The sequence below is a fragment of the Octopus bimaculoides genome, chromosome 23 (genome assembly GCF_046866305.1).
Source record: "Octopus bimaculoides isolate indiv1 chromosome 23, ASM4686630v1, whole genome shotgun sequence".
Taxonomy (NCBI): Eukaryota; Metazoa; Mollusca; class Cephalopoda; order Octopoda; family Octopodidae; genus Octopus; species Octopus bimaculoides.
The window spans coordinates 2,613,555-2,631,054 of NC_142950.1; the positions used below are offsets into that span (position 1 = coordinate 2,613,555).

Consider the following 17,500-nt stretch of genomic DNA (forward strand, 5'->3'; position numbering starts at 1 on the left):
CATTGTCTATGCTGGTTTGGGTTGGCCTGTTTAACCAGGGCTGCACCAGAATCCAGTCTGATTTGGCATGGTTTCTATGGCTGGGTGCCCTTCCTAATGCCAACCACTCTGAAAGTGTAATGAGCGCTATTACGTGCCAGTTGCGAGACACCAGTATCTGCCACAACTATGATTGGCTTGATGGGTCTTCTCAAGCACAGCATATAACAAAAAGGTCTTGGTCATTTGTCATTGCCTCTATGAGGCCAAATGCTCAAAAGGTGCCATGCACCAAAATCTCAAAGCTACAAGATAATCCATAATTAATTAAAACTAACGTGAAGGAATAAGTGTTACATCTGACAGAAAAAGGGATATCTGAGGAAGGAATTATATTCCGAAATATTATTAGACTGTGGATGGTTAAAAATTACAACAGGTATATAGCCCATTGTTGTATCGTTCGAAACATTTTATTCTTTCTAAAAGATTAACCAAATGATACAAGAATGTGTCAAACCATCCACTGCTTGATGACCAGTGTTGGTTTCTTTACATCCCTGTAACTTAGTTTAGCAAAAGAGACTGATAAAACAAGTATCAGGCTTAAAAACAAAGAAGAAAAAAAAAATGTACGGGAGCCGATTCATTCGACTAAAAATTCTTCAAGGTGGTGCCCCAGCATGGCCACAGTCAAACGAACTGAAACAAGTAAAAGATAAAAAAAAAAGACACATGTCATTGCATTGGTGGTGGTGTCGGCGGCAGAGGGGAGCACGCATATAGCTGCATGTAGTCTGTGTGTATGTATGGTTGTGGAAACGTGCAGCTGTAAGGTATCAAGTGACCATTGTGAAAAGAAGGAAAAGTAACAATTGGAAAAATTACGCCATCTTAGTGCAACTGCACTGACACAGGTGGAAAGTTGTATCTGGCAACACTGTGCAGAGACTGGCAACAGTGGGCAGCTGATATCATATGTAATTTACTATAGATATGTGTGTGTGTGCATGTGCGTGTGTGTGCATGTGCGTGTGTGTGGGGGTGTGTATTTATGCATATGTATACATGAATACATAATGCAATGCTGTGTTATTAACATTACCTGAATGTGATGACATTAGCTGAATGCAACGATGGTGTTAATTATAATGATGATGACGACGATGATGATGAGGAGGAGGTGGATTATCATCATCATTTAACATCTGTTTTCCATGTTGGCATGGGTTGGATGGTTTAATAGGATCAGGCAAGCCAGAGGTCTGTGCGAGGTTTTCATTGTCTCGTGTGGCGAGGGATTGTATGGATCGACGCCTTTCCTGACACCATCCAATTCACAAAGTGTAGACTGGGTGCTTTTTGTGTGGCACCAAGTAATTTGCAAGACAAAGGGCAAAGTCCCCTTGACCAGCGGGGGGGGGGGGGGAGGGGGAGAGGTGAAGGGACAGTAGTATCGAGACCATGAAGAGAACATTTGCATTTCGAACCTAACAATCCATTTATCAAAGAAAGGACCATAATCTTGTAAGTGGAATTGGTTAAGGAACTCAGGAATGCAGGTGGTTGGAGCAAATACTGCAAGCCATTCTATCAGATATTCTCATGCCAGTGCCAATTTGCTGTCTTAATTCTTCAGCATTCAGATCAACTGGAACCCTCAACGTCGTAAGCGACGGAGTGCCAACAACAACAACATAGGGCCAACACTCCCTACCTAGAGACAAAACAACGAAGTTACAGAAGCATCGATTACAATTCAAATCCAAAAAGACTTGAAAGAGAAACAGACGACCCAGAGTGGAGAAACATCATTGTGGGCTTATGGAACATAGGACCTTGATGATTTTCTCTGCTCTGGGTTGTCACTACTTAAGCCTTTGCTCCATATGTAGTGAAGGGTTTAACTCTTTAGCAAGAGCAACCCAAATATTCTCCCTGTTTTCTGTTCAAACTGACTGGATCTGGTCTCTTACACTTACCCTACAATGCCATTCTAAAATAAAAACAATCACATCATCAAAATCTGAAGGCCACAGGTTAATGCGTTATAAACTCAAAATAATATGAATGAATAAGCATTGCGTTTGATTGGGTAACCCGAATGCTAAGGAGTTAAGTAAATACATAAGTATAACTGTGGCCACAGACAGACAAGTTTGCAACAGGTACCTGCCTCTCAGCACATCATCATCATCATCATCGTTTAACGTCCGCTTTCCATGCTAGCATGGGTTGGACGATTTGACTGAGGACTGGTGAAACTGGATGGCAACACCAGGCTCCAGTCTAATTTGGCAGAGTTTCTACAGCTGGATGCCCTTCCTAACGCCAACCACTCAGAGAGTGTAGTGGGTGCTTTTACGTGTCACCCGCACGAAAACGGCCACGCTCGAAATGGTGTCTTTTATGTGCCACCCGCACAAGCCAGTCCAGGGGCACTGGCAACGATCTCGCTCGAAATCCTACGGGAGCCAGTCAGGCGGTACTGGCAACGGCCACGCTCAAAATGGTGCATCTCATGTGCCACCCGCACAAGAACCAGTCCAGGGGCACTGGCAACGATCTTACTTGGCTTGCCGGGTCTTCTCACGCACAGCACATTTCCAAAGGTCTTGGTCAGTAGTCATCGCCTCGGTGAGGCCCAATGTACGAAGGTCTTGCCTCACCACCTCAGCCCAGGTCTTCCTGGGCCTACCTCTTCCACGGGTTCCCTCAACTGTTAGGGTGTGGCACTTTTTCACACAGCTATCCTCATCCATTCTCACCACATGTCCATACCAGCGCAATCGTCTCTCTTGCACACCACAACTGATGCTTCTAATGTTCAGCTTTTCTCTCAATGCTTCTAATGTTCAGCTTTTCAGCTCTTACCCCTGCTGGCGACAAAGGGACTCTCACTCAGAGTAAAAGGCAGACTGTATGACGCATGCGTACGAACAACCATGCTACATGGCAGTGAAACATGGGCTGTAACTGCTGAGGACATACGTAAGCTCGCAAGGAATGAAGCCAGTATTCTCCGTTGGATGTGTAATGTCAATGTGAATACCCGTCAGAGTGTAAGTATCTTGAGAGAAAAGCTGAACATTAGAAGCATCAGTTGTGGCGTGCAAGAGAGACGATTGCGCTGGTATGGACATGTGGTGAGAATGGAGGAGGATAGCTGCGTGAAAAAGTGCCACACCCTAACAGTTGAGGGAACCCGTGGAAGAGGTAGGCCCAGGAAGACCTGGGCTGAGGTGGTGAGGCAAGACCTTCGTACAGTGGGCCTCACCGAGGCGATGACTACGGACCGAGACCTTTGGAAATGGGCTGTGCGTGAGAAGACCCGGCAAGCCAAGTAAGATCGTTGCCAGTGCCCCTGGACTGGTTCTTGTGTGGGTGGCACATGAGATGCACGATTTTGAGCGTGGCCGTTGCCAGTACCGCCTGACTGGCTCCTGTAGGATTTTCGAGCGAGATCGTTGCCAGTGCCCCTGGACTGGCTTGTGCGGGTGGCACATAAAAGACACCATTTCGAGCGTGGCCGTTTTCGTGCGGGTGACACGTAAAAGCACCCACTACACTTTCTGAGTGGTTGGCGTTAGGAAGGGCATCCAGCTGTAGAAACTCTGCCAAATCAGACTGGAGCCTGGTGTTGCCATCCGGTTTCACCAGTCCTCAGTCAAATCGTCCAACCCATGCTAGCATGGAAAGCGGACGTTAAACGATGATGATGATGATGATGATACTTACACTCTGACGGGTATTCACATTGACATTACACATCCAACGGAGCATACTGGCTTCATTCCTTGCGAGCTTACGTATGTCCTCAGCAGTTACAGCCCATGTTTCACTGCCATGTAGCATGGCTGTTCGTACGCATGCGTCATACAGTCTGCCTTTTACTCTGAGTGAGAGTCCCTTTGTCGCCAGCAGGGGTAAGAGCTCTCTAAACTTTGCCCAGGCTATTCTTATTCTAGCAGCTACACTTTCAGCGCACCCACCCCTACTACTAACTTGGTCGCCCAGATAGCGGAAGCTATCGACTGGAAATGCAAAAACCAGAATAAATACCACAAAGCATTTTGTCCATCGTATTTAACAATTCTGCCCATCTGTGGCCCCCGGTTTGGCATGACCCCTAAAATGAAAAGTACAAAAGTGACCTCGGAGATAAAGAACTTGCTCAAGCTATTGTGCAGTGAGGTTGAATCTACTACAACAATGTCACAGAGCAAACGTGTTAACCACAAAAATCAAGTCTGTATATTTGAATGCTGTGCCGAATATGTAAGAAAACCACATTAAGAGACAATGAGAGGATTTCTACACAGGCATGGCTGTACGGTTAAGAAGCTGGCTTCCCAACCACATGGTTCTGGGTTCAGTCCCACTACATAGCACCTTGGGCAAGTGTCTTCTACTATAGCCTCAGCTCAACCAAAGTTTTGTGAGTGGATTTGGTAGATGTATGTATGTGTGTGTCTGCCCCACCCCGCTTGACAAACGGTGCTGGTTTGTTTACGTTCCTGCAACTTAGCTATTCGGCAAAAGACACCGAAACAATAAGTACTGGGTTTTCTTTTTCAAAACAAAAATAAGTGCAGGGTTGATTCTTGCAATTAAAATTCATCAAGGCGGTGCCCCAGCATGACCACAGTCTAATGACCGAAACAAGTATGAGATACAAGACATTGTATCACGTGTTCTTCGTCTAACTTTTTCGCTTTCGTTTTTCGGAGGTTTCCTCCGGTCGTAGTTTTGTATTCAATCCAATAGTACTTTTTTTTTAAGGACAAAATACCACCGCCACCGCCGTCGTCATCATCAATGGCAGTTAGCTCTGCTAGAAATAGCAGTCGAATGTTATACTACTGTTTAGGAAAAGGAAAGGGAAACGAAGGACACACGGTGAAGAGTCGCCTGGTTAAAAAAAAAAAGAAAAAGAAAAATGTAACAAGGAAAAAAACACGTTGCGGTTGAAACTTTATTGAGAGAGTATATTATATATATAGGGAGAGAGAGAGAGAGAGAAAGAGAAATGAGGGGGGGGGTGTAAAAAATGGCTGCCTTGGGTTAAACAATGTCATCACCACCACCCCTACCACATTCACCACCAGCATTTACATTATCATCATCATCATCATCAACATGAACTCCAGCGAAGGCAATTCTACCCAGTAGCTCGACTTGCTAGAAAAAGCAGCTATATTGATTTCCTTCATATCACGCAACACATTCCGTTAAAAACGAAAAAACCAAAAAAAGAAAAGCAGAAGTCCGAGACAGTTTGTATAAACAAAAAGGAAAAAAATAATAATACGAGATGGTCATGGCTAAAATGCCTATTGGGACATTTGATCAGAGCTGACCTGACGCTAAACAACACCGCCAGTACCCCTACCACCACCATCATCATCATCATTAAAACCACCACCACCACCATCATCATCACTAAACTCAACACCACCACGATCTCCTCCCACTCCTCTAGAGTTAACTCCCCTGTTTCGGGAAGGTAGGTTCGAAAACTGGAACAGTGCTTCCCGTTAGATTCCAGCAACTGGAACGAAACATCGCACACACACGTAAAATATATAAAAAAGAAAAACAAACAAAACTACACGCGCAAAACAAGACAAAAAACAAACAAACAAAACAGACAGAACGTTTTTGCATAAATTGGTAAATATTTGGGCAGCACCAGATGAAAGAGAAAGGCTCGGGTTTATCTTCCACATAGATATGGACCAATGGTTCGATCCCAGAACAAGGTAGAAAATATCAAATTCTCTTTTATTTTTTTATTAATGTATGAATTCGTTATAAGATTATTATTATTATTATTGGAAGGGAATGGCAGGGCAGAGGTTTCGGAAGGAATTCGCAGTTATTTATTTGTTTATTGTTTTTTTTTTTGGCATTCCATTGATGGTATATTTATCATATTGTACTGAACAAATCCACGTACGCAATGGTAAAAACCACACACACACACATAGAATTGTTATTTCTTTACTATATACAGAGAAAGCTGCTTAATGTGATCACTTTGGGACGAAGGCTTTGCGATAATAATAACAGTTTGTTAATGGTAACCGAATAACGTTATCTCTGATTCATATATATAATGGAAGTTGCTTAATATTATCACTTCGGGACGAAGCCTTAGCGATGATAATAATAATAACCGTTTGATAATGTCGTCCGGATTATATTATCCGTCACTCTATACAGGGAAAGTTTTTTAATAGGATCACTTTGGAACGAAGCCGTTGCGATGATAATAATAGCCGTTTGATAATGTTATCCATGATTATATTTAGTGCAAGCCGCTTAATGCAATCACTTTGGAATGAAGCCTTTCCGATAGTAATCGTTTGCTAACGTTGATCGTGATCATAATAAGCGACTTCCAGTGTTTGTGTAATGAATGCACACACATCCTAAAGCTGCCTTCCACATCAAGAATATAAGAGTCTACCATACTTGAGGTGGTGCGTCGAAATAAAAACGTATTCTGTGATTAGATTATCCGGATTAATTGTCTCGTACCGAAAGGTCTCTCGTTCGGTTGATGTTAGTTAAACATACGCATCGGTGAATCAGCGTGTGTAAACACATGAATATATATATATACACATATATACACAGACAAATGCCGCTAGCCTTTTTCTCCCCAAAATACACATATCCTCACCGACATGGTGAGATAGATATTTTAACCCCAGGCCGTGCCTGATCAAGGAAACCTTATATCATTTCAAATACAAACACCACATCTTTTATTTAATTCATTTATTTCAAAATATCATAACTAGGTCTTCATCATTTTCCAATATGTCCCCTTTCTTTCTTTCTGTTCATTTCTATTTAAAACGATGAGAGATAACTGAGGGAGATTCGACTGTTACTTCTAGCAGGTCGAGCGACCATGACGAATACCTTCCCTTCACTGCTTACTTCCGCCTTATTGGTTCGTTTCTATGTATGTCAGACAGACAGATGGCCTTGCCGATGTCCTTGAAACAAGAATAAACGCCACACAATCTCCTACACACACACACAGAGGATACATACGCGCGGGAAAAAGCAGGCCTCTACAGGATCGCTAGAAACAGCAGCTACACCTCCTTCAATATCGTGTCGTTTACAGTCTTAGAAAAACAAGGATATGTTCGAACATGTGTTAATTATACGGTGCACTGTACCTAGATACCTAGAGTACGAGCAGTATTGGTCACGGCTGGGGCGCGTTTGATCATATGGCTCAATAGGGGTTGCCGTGAAGCTAAGGAACAAGCCCCAACACAGCAATGGAAGTTGTTCTGTTTGTATAACTATGGCAAGTAATTATTCTTTCTGCTAGAAGCACAAGGCCTCAAATTTTGGGGATAGGGACTACATTGAACTCCAGTGCATAACTGGTACTTATTTAACGCATTTTGAAGATAGTTTATTAAAAAAAGGGATAACAAACATACGGAAGCGTTCAGGTAACCTTTATTGAAGTAAACAAACCAAATGCAACAGTCCTTAAATGAGGACAGTGGGTTAAAATGGGTCAATGGACCCCCGAAAGGATGATAGGCAAAGTTGAGCTCGGCGGAATTTGGGTAATCTTCAAGTTTAGGGGATAAAAAAAATAAATAAAAATATTCAAGGGAAGTAACTGAACGTCTTACCAGTATTCTCCGTACATCTCTGTTTATAAATAAATCACACACGTGATTTGATTGACGTTAGGGTTAGGGTGTGATTTATTTATAAACAGCTAGAAGAAAACGGATAATACTGGTAAGTCGTTCAGTTATTTCCCTTGAATAATTTTATTTACTTTTTTTACCCCCCTAAACTTGAAGATTACCGGAATTTGAATTCAGAGCGTAGAGGCCGACGAAATGGCGCTAAGCATTTCGCCTGGCGCTCCAACGATTCTGCCAGCTCGCCGCTTTTCCATAACTATGATATATTATTATAATAATAGTCGTTTTCTGATGTTTTGTTTTTGGTGTCGCCATGGCAGAATAAAGCGAATTATAAATTGTTAATTAATATAATGCATTTTTGCTAAGGCTGTCAGCAGGAACAGTCGTTAGCTTACCGGACGAAATGCTGAGAGGCAATTCCACTGAGACCGACTTTGCATTTCATCTTTCGGCTTACACCCCCCACCCCGCGGAGCAAAAAAAAGTTGCTGGCCTTGTGCCGGAATTTTCAGCCATTTTCTTTTATTCTTATACACAGGCAGGGCTGTGTAGTTGAGAGGTTTGTTTCATGACCATATGGTTTTGGGTTCAGTCCCAATGTGTGACAGCTGAGGCTAGCTTCTGCTATTATAGCCCCGGGTTAATTTAAACCTTGTCAGTGGATTTGGTGGACAGATACTGAAAGAGACCAATCCTATAAATACATACATATGTATGTGAAGGCTAGTGGCTTAGTGGTTGGGGTCAATCAGCACATGATCGTTAGGCCATCATTTGACTGCGGCCATGCTGGAGCACCGCCTTTACTCGAACATATCGACCCCAGGACTTATTCTTTGCAAGCCCAGGACTTATCCTGTCGGTTTTCTTTTGCCGAACCGCTAAGTTTCGGGGACATAATCACACCGACATCAGTTGTCAAGCGATGGTGGAGACCCACAGACACAATGACACACATAAACATATATATATATATATATATATATATATATATACATGACAGGCTTCTTTCAGTTTCCATCTACCAAATCTACTCTCACAAGGCTTAGGTCAGCCCGAGGCTATAGTAGAAGACACTTGCTCAAGGGAGTGAACCTAGAACCATGTGGTTGGGAAGCAAACTTCTTACCACACAGCCACACCTGCGCCATCGTTATACGTTTCATTAAGATGGCGAGCTGGCAGAATCACTGACAAGATTGATTGTCAGAAAAATTCTGCCAAGATCGACTTTGCCTTTAATCCATTTTGAGGTCGAGAATATAAGTACCAGTTGCGTACTGGGGTCGATGTAACCAACATATGCATTTTAGTTGCACAACACCAGCAGCCAGCCTCTTGTTATTGTTGTTTACGCTGTTGGTTAAACCATGAGACCCCAACACAAAAAAATAATCTTGTCTGATGCTGTCCGTATTAATGTCACCCGTCACCAACTTCATGTTATATAATGGCGCACTGTCCAGGATGTAGTCTAGGTGGTCACAGAGGCCTCTGTGTCTTCCCTTGCTGCAACCTCCGTTAGGGTAGAGATCTGTGCAACTGTTATCGTGGCATTATTCATCATCATTTAACGCCTGCCTTCCATGCTGGCATGGGTTGGATGGTTTGACAAGAACTGGCCAAGCAGAAAACTGCACCAGACTGCACTGTGTCTGTTTTGGCATGGTTTTTATGGCTGGATGCCCTTCCCAGCACCAACCACCCCATGGGGTTGCATGTCTGTTGATAGACCTTTCTATGATAATCTGGTGGTTTACTGGCCTCTGGCTGATCGTTGCTCTTGTTGCATGACCACTCAAGATAATGCCCAGCCCCTTAGATATAATGATCTTCCTGACCAGAGTAGAGGACTGCTTTACCTCCATTATGCAGCCTTTGCTTGTCCAACATGCATTTCAACATTCCAGGTGGCCACTCTTGTGATGTGCTTGGCATTGAAGATCTGGCATTTTGAAAGACAAATGGTCTCTCAGCTGTAGCCTAACTCACCATAGATGTTCCAGCCGAGGCAGAGTCCCCTCGATGCCTGGTTTGAATGACTGGAATTTAGAACCAAAGAAAGGAACACTGAGAGGCACAGTGTAGACACAGGGGTGCATCAAGGATGTGCCATGGTCCCTTTTGTGTTTCTGTTGGTGATGGACTTCATCATTAAGAAGTCCATGGGAAATCCAACATAAAGCATCGAATAGAGGCAGAGAAGATATACACAGACCTCGATTCCACAGATGAACAGAGACCCCTTAGCACCACATCTGCAGTTATGCAAGGCACAACTACCAGTCTAAACAACAGCAGCTCAAAGGCAGTTCTTTGAATCAACATTATTGGTAAGAAAGGCGGCGAGCTGGACGAAATGCTTAGCAGTATTTCGTCTGTCTTTACGTTCTGAGTTCAAATTCCGCCGAGGTCGACTTTGCCTTTCATCCTTTCGGGATCGATTAAAAAAGTACCAGCTGCAGACTAGGGCTGATCTAATTGACTGCTCCCCCTCAAAAAAAAATTTCGGGCCTTGTGCCTAGAATAGAAAAGAATGCTTAGAGGTATTTTGTCTGTCTTTATGTTCTGAGTTCAAATTCCACAGAGGTCGACTTTGCCTTTCATCCTTTCAGGGGTTGATAAATTAAGTACCAGCTGCATACTAGGGCTGGTCTAATTGACTGGCCCCCTCCCACAAAATTTTGGGCTTTATGCCTAGAGTAGAAAAGAACATAATTGGTAAGAGACAGCAACGATAACTTGGGTTGGAGAATCAGACTCTGGAGATTCTTAATTCTTTTATTGCTAATGATGGTAACAGGGAAAGCAATGTGAAGAAAAGACCGAGCCAAGTTCCAGCTGTCTTCTGGTGCTTGGAATCTGTATGGTACCATTCTTCTTCTGTCAACCAAGACTACAAATTCTACCTGGATATAGTGAATATAGCCATTATCCTGTCCAGCAGTGATTTATGCCTGAGAAACAAAAAAAGATCAACAGAATGAAAGAACTGCAAAGAACTTCCATAGACATAACCATTCTAAGAACTTCTAGGCACAACCATATCATGCATGAAGAAATTATGGAAAGGGTTGGATTGAGTACTTGAAGGAACACTGTTACCACGAAATGGTGTATGTACTTGTGCTTGCAGTAGAATTCACCAGGGTTGAGTTGAACCGATTCTGACCAACGAGGTCACCACATCTCTCACGAATGACCACATCCAACAGCTGGCCAAAATCAGGGCTGTAACGAATACCTACTCCTCGTTGCACTGCCAAAGACCATAGACATGGGGTCCAATTGTGCCTCCATGTCTCCCTTCACTTTCACCAGCCACATCTTCAGGTGACCTCCAGCTCACCTGCACCAGCCTGGGAGGGGAGCTGGGTGGACTGCTTTGCGAATGAATTCCCATGGAAGGCTGACGGAGAGAAGGGCCAAACCACCTTTGATGTCTTGTGAGTAGAGCTTCTGGCAGCAACATTAATGTATTTCGGGGTTCAGTATGAAATCCAATGGAGGAACAAGCAACATTTTGACCATGTTTACATTCTGGGTTCATATTCCGCTAAATTAAACCTTGCTTTTCATCCTTTGGAGATCAACAAAATAAGTACGAGTCACGTACTGGGGTCATGTTATCAACTATCCTGCCCCTTCAAAACTTCTGGACATGTGTCTATTGTAGGAAGGCTTATTACCTCTGCCCTAGTGAAGGCAGAGGTATTGTTTGCCTGTGGACAAGATATCTCAAGAACCACTGGATGGATTCGGATGAAACTTTCAGGGATGTTTGGCTTCATGACTGGCATGATCTGATCAGATTTTGGGATAAATCCGGTACCAGTCAAGGATTCTGGATTATTTTTTCTGTGTTTTTTTACTTAATTTTCGAGAGCGGTCAGGTTCATTTTTTGTATTCTCGTTTGTGAGAGCAGTGAAGCTTATTTCAGATATTCTCATTTTAAAAATCATCTCTGGCTAATCGTTGAGAGGACGTTGGTGTTGCTTTGGCGGAGGTTTGCGCTCTTTGAGTGCTCTTGTTATTGTTATTATTATTATTATTATTATTAAGGTGGAAAATGGCAGAATTGTCAGCATGCTTCATGAAATGCTTAGCAGTGTTCCACCCGTTGCTATGTTCCGAGTTCAAATTCCACCATGGTCAACTTTGCCTTTCATCCTTTTGGGGTCAATAAATTAAGTACCAGTGAAACACTGGAGTCGATATAATCGGCTAGTCCCCTTCCCCTAAATGTCAGGCCTTGTGCCTTTAGTAGAAAGGATTATTATTATTATTATTGTTGTTGTTGTTGTCATATATTGTATTGTCATCATATTTGTTTATGAACCTCTGATTTTCAGTTTTTGTCTATCTTGCCTTTCTGGCTAAAAAAAAAAACAAAACATCGCTGTCATCACCACCACCGTCATCATCAACCACTACATCAACAGCATCATCATCATCACCTTCACCACATCATCATTATTGCACTCACACCACAGAACCATCACCATCACTGTCATCACCACCACCACCACCATTGTCATCATCACCTTCACATCATCATCATCATTAATGCCATCACACCACAGAACCATCATCATCATCATCACCACCACAACCACCACAGCGTCATCGTCATCACCACCACGTCATTGTCATCATTGTGATTGTTGGGACATTTAGATTCTTGCTAGACAAGATAAATTTAGACAGATCAAAGATTAATTAAGATAGTCTCACTAATTACTTTGTGTGTGCATGAGGGGGTGGGTGGGATGCTATGATTTTAATTAAAACTTATTGACTGACAAAGTTGCTGTCAGTACTGTTACACAAACACACCATTTTACTTCATTATCTTCCATCTTTTACTTGTTTCGGTCATTAGACTGTGGCCATGCTGGGGCACCACCTTGAAGAATTTTAAGTCAGAGCAATCAACCACAGTATGTATTTTTTTCTTTGCAAAGCCTGATACTTATTCCATTAGGTACTTTTGCCAAACTGTTAAGTCGCAGAGATGTAAACAGACCAACACCGGTCATCAAGCAGTGGTGGTGGTGGTGGGGGGCAAACACAGACACAATAACACACACACACACACACATATATATAAATTTGTTTGTGTATATGTGTGTGTGTGAGTATATATATATATACATATATATATATATATATACACACACGTATATATATACATATATATATATATATATATATATATATATATATATATATATATATATATATACACACACGTATATATATATACATATATATATATATATATATATATATATACATATACATAGGTACAGGAATGGCTGTGTGGTAAGAAGCTTGCTTCACAACCACGTGGTTCCGGGTTCAGTCCCACTGCATGACACCTTGGGCTAGTGTTTTCTAAGATTGCCTCGAGTCAACCAAAGCCTAATGAGGCTTTGGTAGACGGAAACTGAAAGAAGCCTGTCACACACACACACACATATATATATATATATATATATGTTTGTGTATCTGTTTGTACCCCCACCATCACTTGACAACCAATGTTGGTGTGTTTATGTCCCCCATAACTTAGCAGTTTGGGAAAAAGAGACTGATAGAATAATTATTAGGCTTATGGTGATGATGAGACACACGCACACACACACGTTTGTATACATCGACCCCAGTGCGTAACTGGTACTTATTTAATTGACCCCGAAAGGATGAAAGGCAAGGTCGACCTCGGCGGAATTTGAACTCAGAACGTAACAGCAGACGAAATACCGCTAAGATAAATAGACAGATAGATAAATAGATAGTTAGATAGATAGACGATGGGCTTTCAGTGTTCTTCTACGAAACCCACCCACAAGGCATCTACTTGGTCAGAAGCCACACAGTAGAAGACACTAGCCACAAGGTGTCACGCAGTGAGACCGAACCCACAACCAAGTGACTGGGAAGCAAACGTCTTGCCACACACCCACATATCAGTGGAGACCGGTTATTATAATCAAGGACAGTGTCATCAAACAGGGTTACTGTCATCAGAATTAGTGGGGTTTCAAACTGTTTTATTTGTTATGGATTATCTATCAGCTGGTTTCGCCTCCCTTTGCCATCACATAAGCGACCTCCACCACGTTACACACACACACACGTATATGTATGTATGGTACTACTAAAGCATCACGGTCCCAAACGCGCAGTCGTGCGTCCGCGCTAGCTAGTCTTGAGTGGTCGATCCTAACCCTATCGCTAACCCTAATCCGCGTGTGCAAATGAATACGTGTTTAGGGTTAGGGTTAGGGTCGACCACTCACGACTAGCTAGCGCGGACGCACGACTGCGCGTTCGGGACCGTGCTGCTTTAGTAGTACTTGTGTGTATGTATATATTTATATATATATATACACCGGGTTTATTGGGGAGGGGATATTTTAATCGGTCTCCTCGTGTTTATTGTTCTGTCAATTCGATCATCACCACCACCACCACCACTACCAACATGCCAACCATTTCCCCCCTTACAACACAATCATCTGCTTACGATCAAACACAACCACCATCAGAGTCATACACCACACACACAGAGGCACACATACATATATATATACACAGCTATATATATACATATCTATTATATACACACTGAAATGTATATATTTACTCACTTGCTACGTGTTATGGCCGCCATTTCCATTTTGGTCTCACTCAGAACGAGGCTGGTCTGCATGTGCGCGCTCGCTTTCTTTTTTTCTTTTTGTTTTTTAATTCCTCTCTCTCTCTCTCTGTAATTACTCCAGCTTCTCCTCTTGTTCTTCTTCCCCTCCTTCGATCCGCTCTACGTTTGTGTCTGTGCGCGTGCGTAAACGTGTGGATGCGTATGTGTGTGTGTGGTTACGTACAGGCACTATATATACGCTCATATGCTGAGACACACAAACATACACACACACACATATACGCAAGCACACTACGGACCCTCCTATACATACACTCATAAACTGAGACACACACACACACACCAGTGATATTACACAAACACTTAAAGAGTGAGATCACACACGCACTGCACAGATTTCCACTCACATACACTTTCTTATATCCTTATACACACACAAGACACATTTACACACAGAAGACATATGTTTATACACACACACACACAACACACATTTACATTTACAAGACACATACTCAGAATTTACCACACACACATCCTCACACGCCCACATCACACACATACAGAGACAGACTCTTGCAAAATGATGGTGCAAGCTTCAGTGCAATGGACCGACATGCTAGAAACAGCAGTCAAATCCCCCCCCCTCAGATAACACACTCTTGTGTGATGAAAAAGGAGGGTTACATTTGATAATGTAGTCCTAGATATACTATGCGTGAATTAAAAAAAAAAAAAGATAGGAGTGTCATGGCTGGAACGTCTTTGAACTGTGATCTGCTGCAATAAAAATTCTTCTAAGTGGTCACTTTACATGCTAGAAACACAACCAACTCGTACAATAGTCTTAAGAAAGCGAAGGATACTCTGAATTATGTATTCTTAGATATACCATGGTTGAAAGAGCAGCATGGTCAACAGCTGGCATGTGTTTGATCGTAGGTTTGCTCAACCTGGTCTGCCCCTGGGCTAAACAAGGTCAGTTCCTTTCTGTCAAGTCAACAATGGCTATATGACTCCTGGAGGTTCCAAATAACCCCTGAGGGCTCCATAAGACTCCTGGGGGTTCCACATAAGCAAAGTAGTAAATTGGGGATCCACAGCAGACATTAGTATTTTTAGGGTCCAGGAAAAAATTTTGTACAAGTTGTATTCTTCCTTTTTTTTTTTTTGGACTACACCTTTTCTGTTTTAAAACCCTTAAAATTTATTTTTGAGTGGGTTTTAAGGGTTGAAACAGATTAATTATATTTTAGTTAATTTCAATGAGGAAAATTGATTTGTAAAACGAGTTAATTGTAAAGACAAGCTCTCTCATGGAATGAATTAAACTCATACTGCAAGGTTATTACTGTATAATTAGGAATTATATAACAAAAAGAAAAAAAGCATGAAAATCTGTGTGGTAAGTAGCTTGCTTATCAACCACATGGCTCCAGGTTCAGTCCCACTGCGTAGCACCTCGGGCAAGTGTTATTTACTATAGCCTCAGGCCGACCAAAGCCTTGTCAGTGGATTTGGTAGATGGAAACTGAAAGAAGCCCGTTGTATATATGTATATGTATATATATATATATATATATATATATGTGTGTGTGTGTGTTTGTGTGTCTGTGTTTGTCCCTCTAACTTCGCTTGACAACCGATACTGGTGTGCTTACGTCCCCGTTACCTAGCGGTTCAGCAAAAGAGACCGATAGAATAAGTACTTGGTTTACAAAGAATAAGTCCTGGGGTTGATTTGCTCGACTGAAGGCAGTGCTCCAGCATGGCCGCAGTCAAATGACTGATTCAAGTAAAAGTAAAAGTAAAAGTATATTGAAGAAGTATAACTGACTCATTCTTCTGTTCTTTGACTCTTTTACTTGTTTCTGTCATTTGACTGTGGTCATGCTGGGGCACTGCCTTTAGTCAAACAAACTGACCCCAGGACCTCTAGGTTTCAGGGTTGTAAACACACCAGCATCAGTTGTCAAGCAATGGTGGGGCGACAAGCACAGACACACAAATACAATATGACCATCCCCAAGTACAACAACATATATATATATATATATATATATATATATATATATATATATATATATATATACGACAGGTTTCATTCAGTTTCCGTCTACCAAATCCTCTCACAAGGCTTTGGTCAGCCCGAGGCTATAGTAGAAGACACTTGCCCAAGGTCTCACGCAGTGGGACTGAACCCGGGACCATGTGGTTGTGTGGTTGGGAAGCAAGCATCTTACCACACAGCCATTCCTTCGCTGTTAAATTTTTAACTACAATATCTTACATGGGCCCCCAGAGTTATCCGGACCCTGGTTGAGAACCTCTGATCTAAACGTAGGTTCCTCCGTAACCACCAAACCACTGAACATAATACTCTATTAAAGGCCTTCTCCAAGTTGTAGTCAGAGGGGCGTCGATATGGCCCCATACTCTCTCAAATCCCTCTCTGCATCTCATCTAAGCAGTCGATTGAATATTTTGGTAAAATATTCTTTCCAAGTATATCAGAATAAAACAAAGAGTTCATAATGATGGTAGCAAGTGATGGTGGTGGTGGTGTGTGATGGGCCTAGGTAGATGTTTACCATAATGGATGTTGAATATGTTTAATTAACCAAAAATATATATTAATTGGTGGCTATTGTACCACACTAATGAAAAATGATTCAATCAGTCACTCTTACATAACACCTATATGACACATACACAAGCACACACACACACTCATTGACACATACCTACGCACACTCACATACACACACACACACATGTATATGTTTTATATTTTATTTTACTGTGGTTTCAGTCCAAACACTGTGGTCATGCTGGGGCACTGCACTGAAGAATATTTTTTCAAATGGATCCACCCCATGCTTATTATTTTTTTAAGTCTGTTACTTATTCTATCAATCTCTTTTATTGCACCACTAAGTTACGGGGGATAATAAACACACCTATACCAGCCGTCAAGTGGGGGTCAAGGAACAAACACAGTTTGTGTGTGTGTGTGTGTGTGTGTCTGTGTGTGTGTGTGTGTGAGAGAGAGAGAAAGAATGTGTGTGAGTGTGTGTGTGTCTGTGCATGTTTGTGTTAGTGCGTGAGTGTATGTGTGTGTATGTGTCTACGTGTGTTTGTGTGTGTACGCGTGTG

General features: G+C 42.1%; 2 protein-coding genes across 2 annotated transcripts in view; one reads left to right on the plus strand and one right to left on the minus strand.

Annotated features, from left to right (window-relative positions):
* Positions 1-14,541, minus strand: part of LOC106874572 (dynactin subunit 6) — a 41,199-nt gene extending 26,658 nt beyond the window's left edge. The window contains exon 1 of the mRNA XM_014922349.3: positions 14,334-14,541. Coding sequence (XP_014777835.1) covers positions 14,334-14,395 — 62 coding nt within the window. The 5' untranslated portion in view covers positions 14,396-14,541. The remainder of the gene's footprint in view (positions 1-14,333) is intronic.
* Positions 5,017-17,500, plus strand: part of LOC106874571 (ornithine decarboxylase antizyme 2-like) — a 43,551-nt gene continuing 31,067 nt past the window's right edge. The window contains exon 1 of the mRNA XM_089340358.1: positions 5,017-5,741. The gene's annotated coding sequence lies outside the window, so the exon portion shown is untranslated. The remainder of the gene's footprint in view (positions 5,742-17,500) is intronic.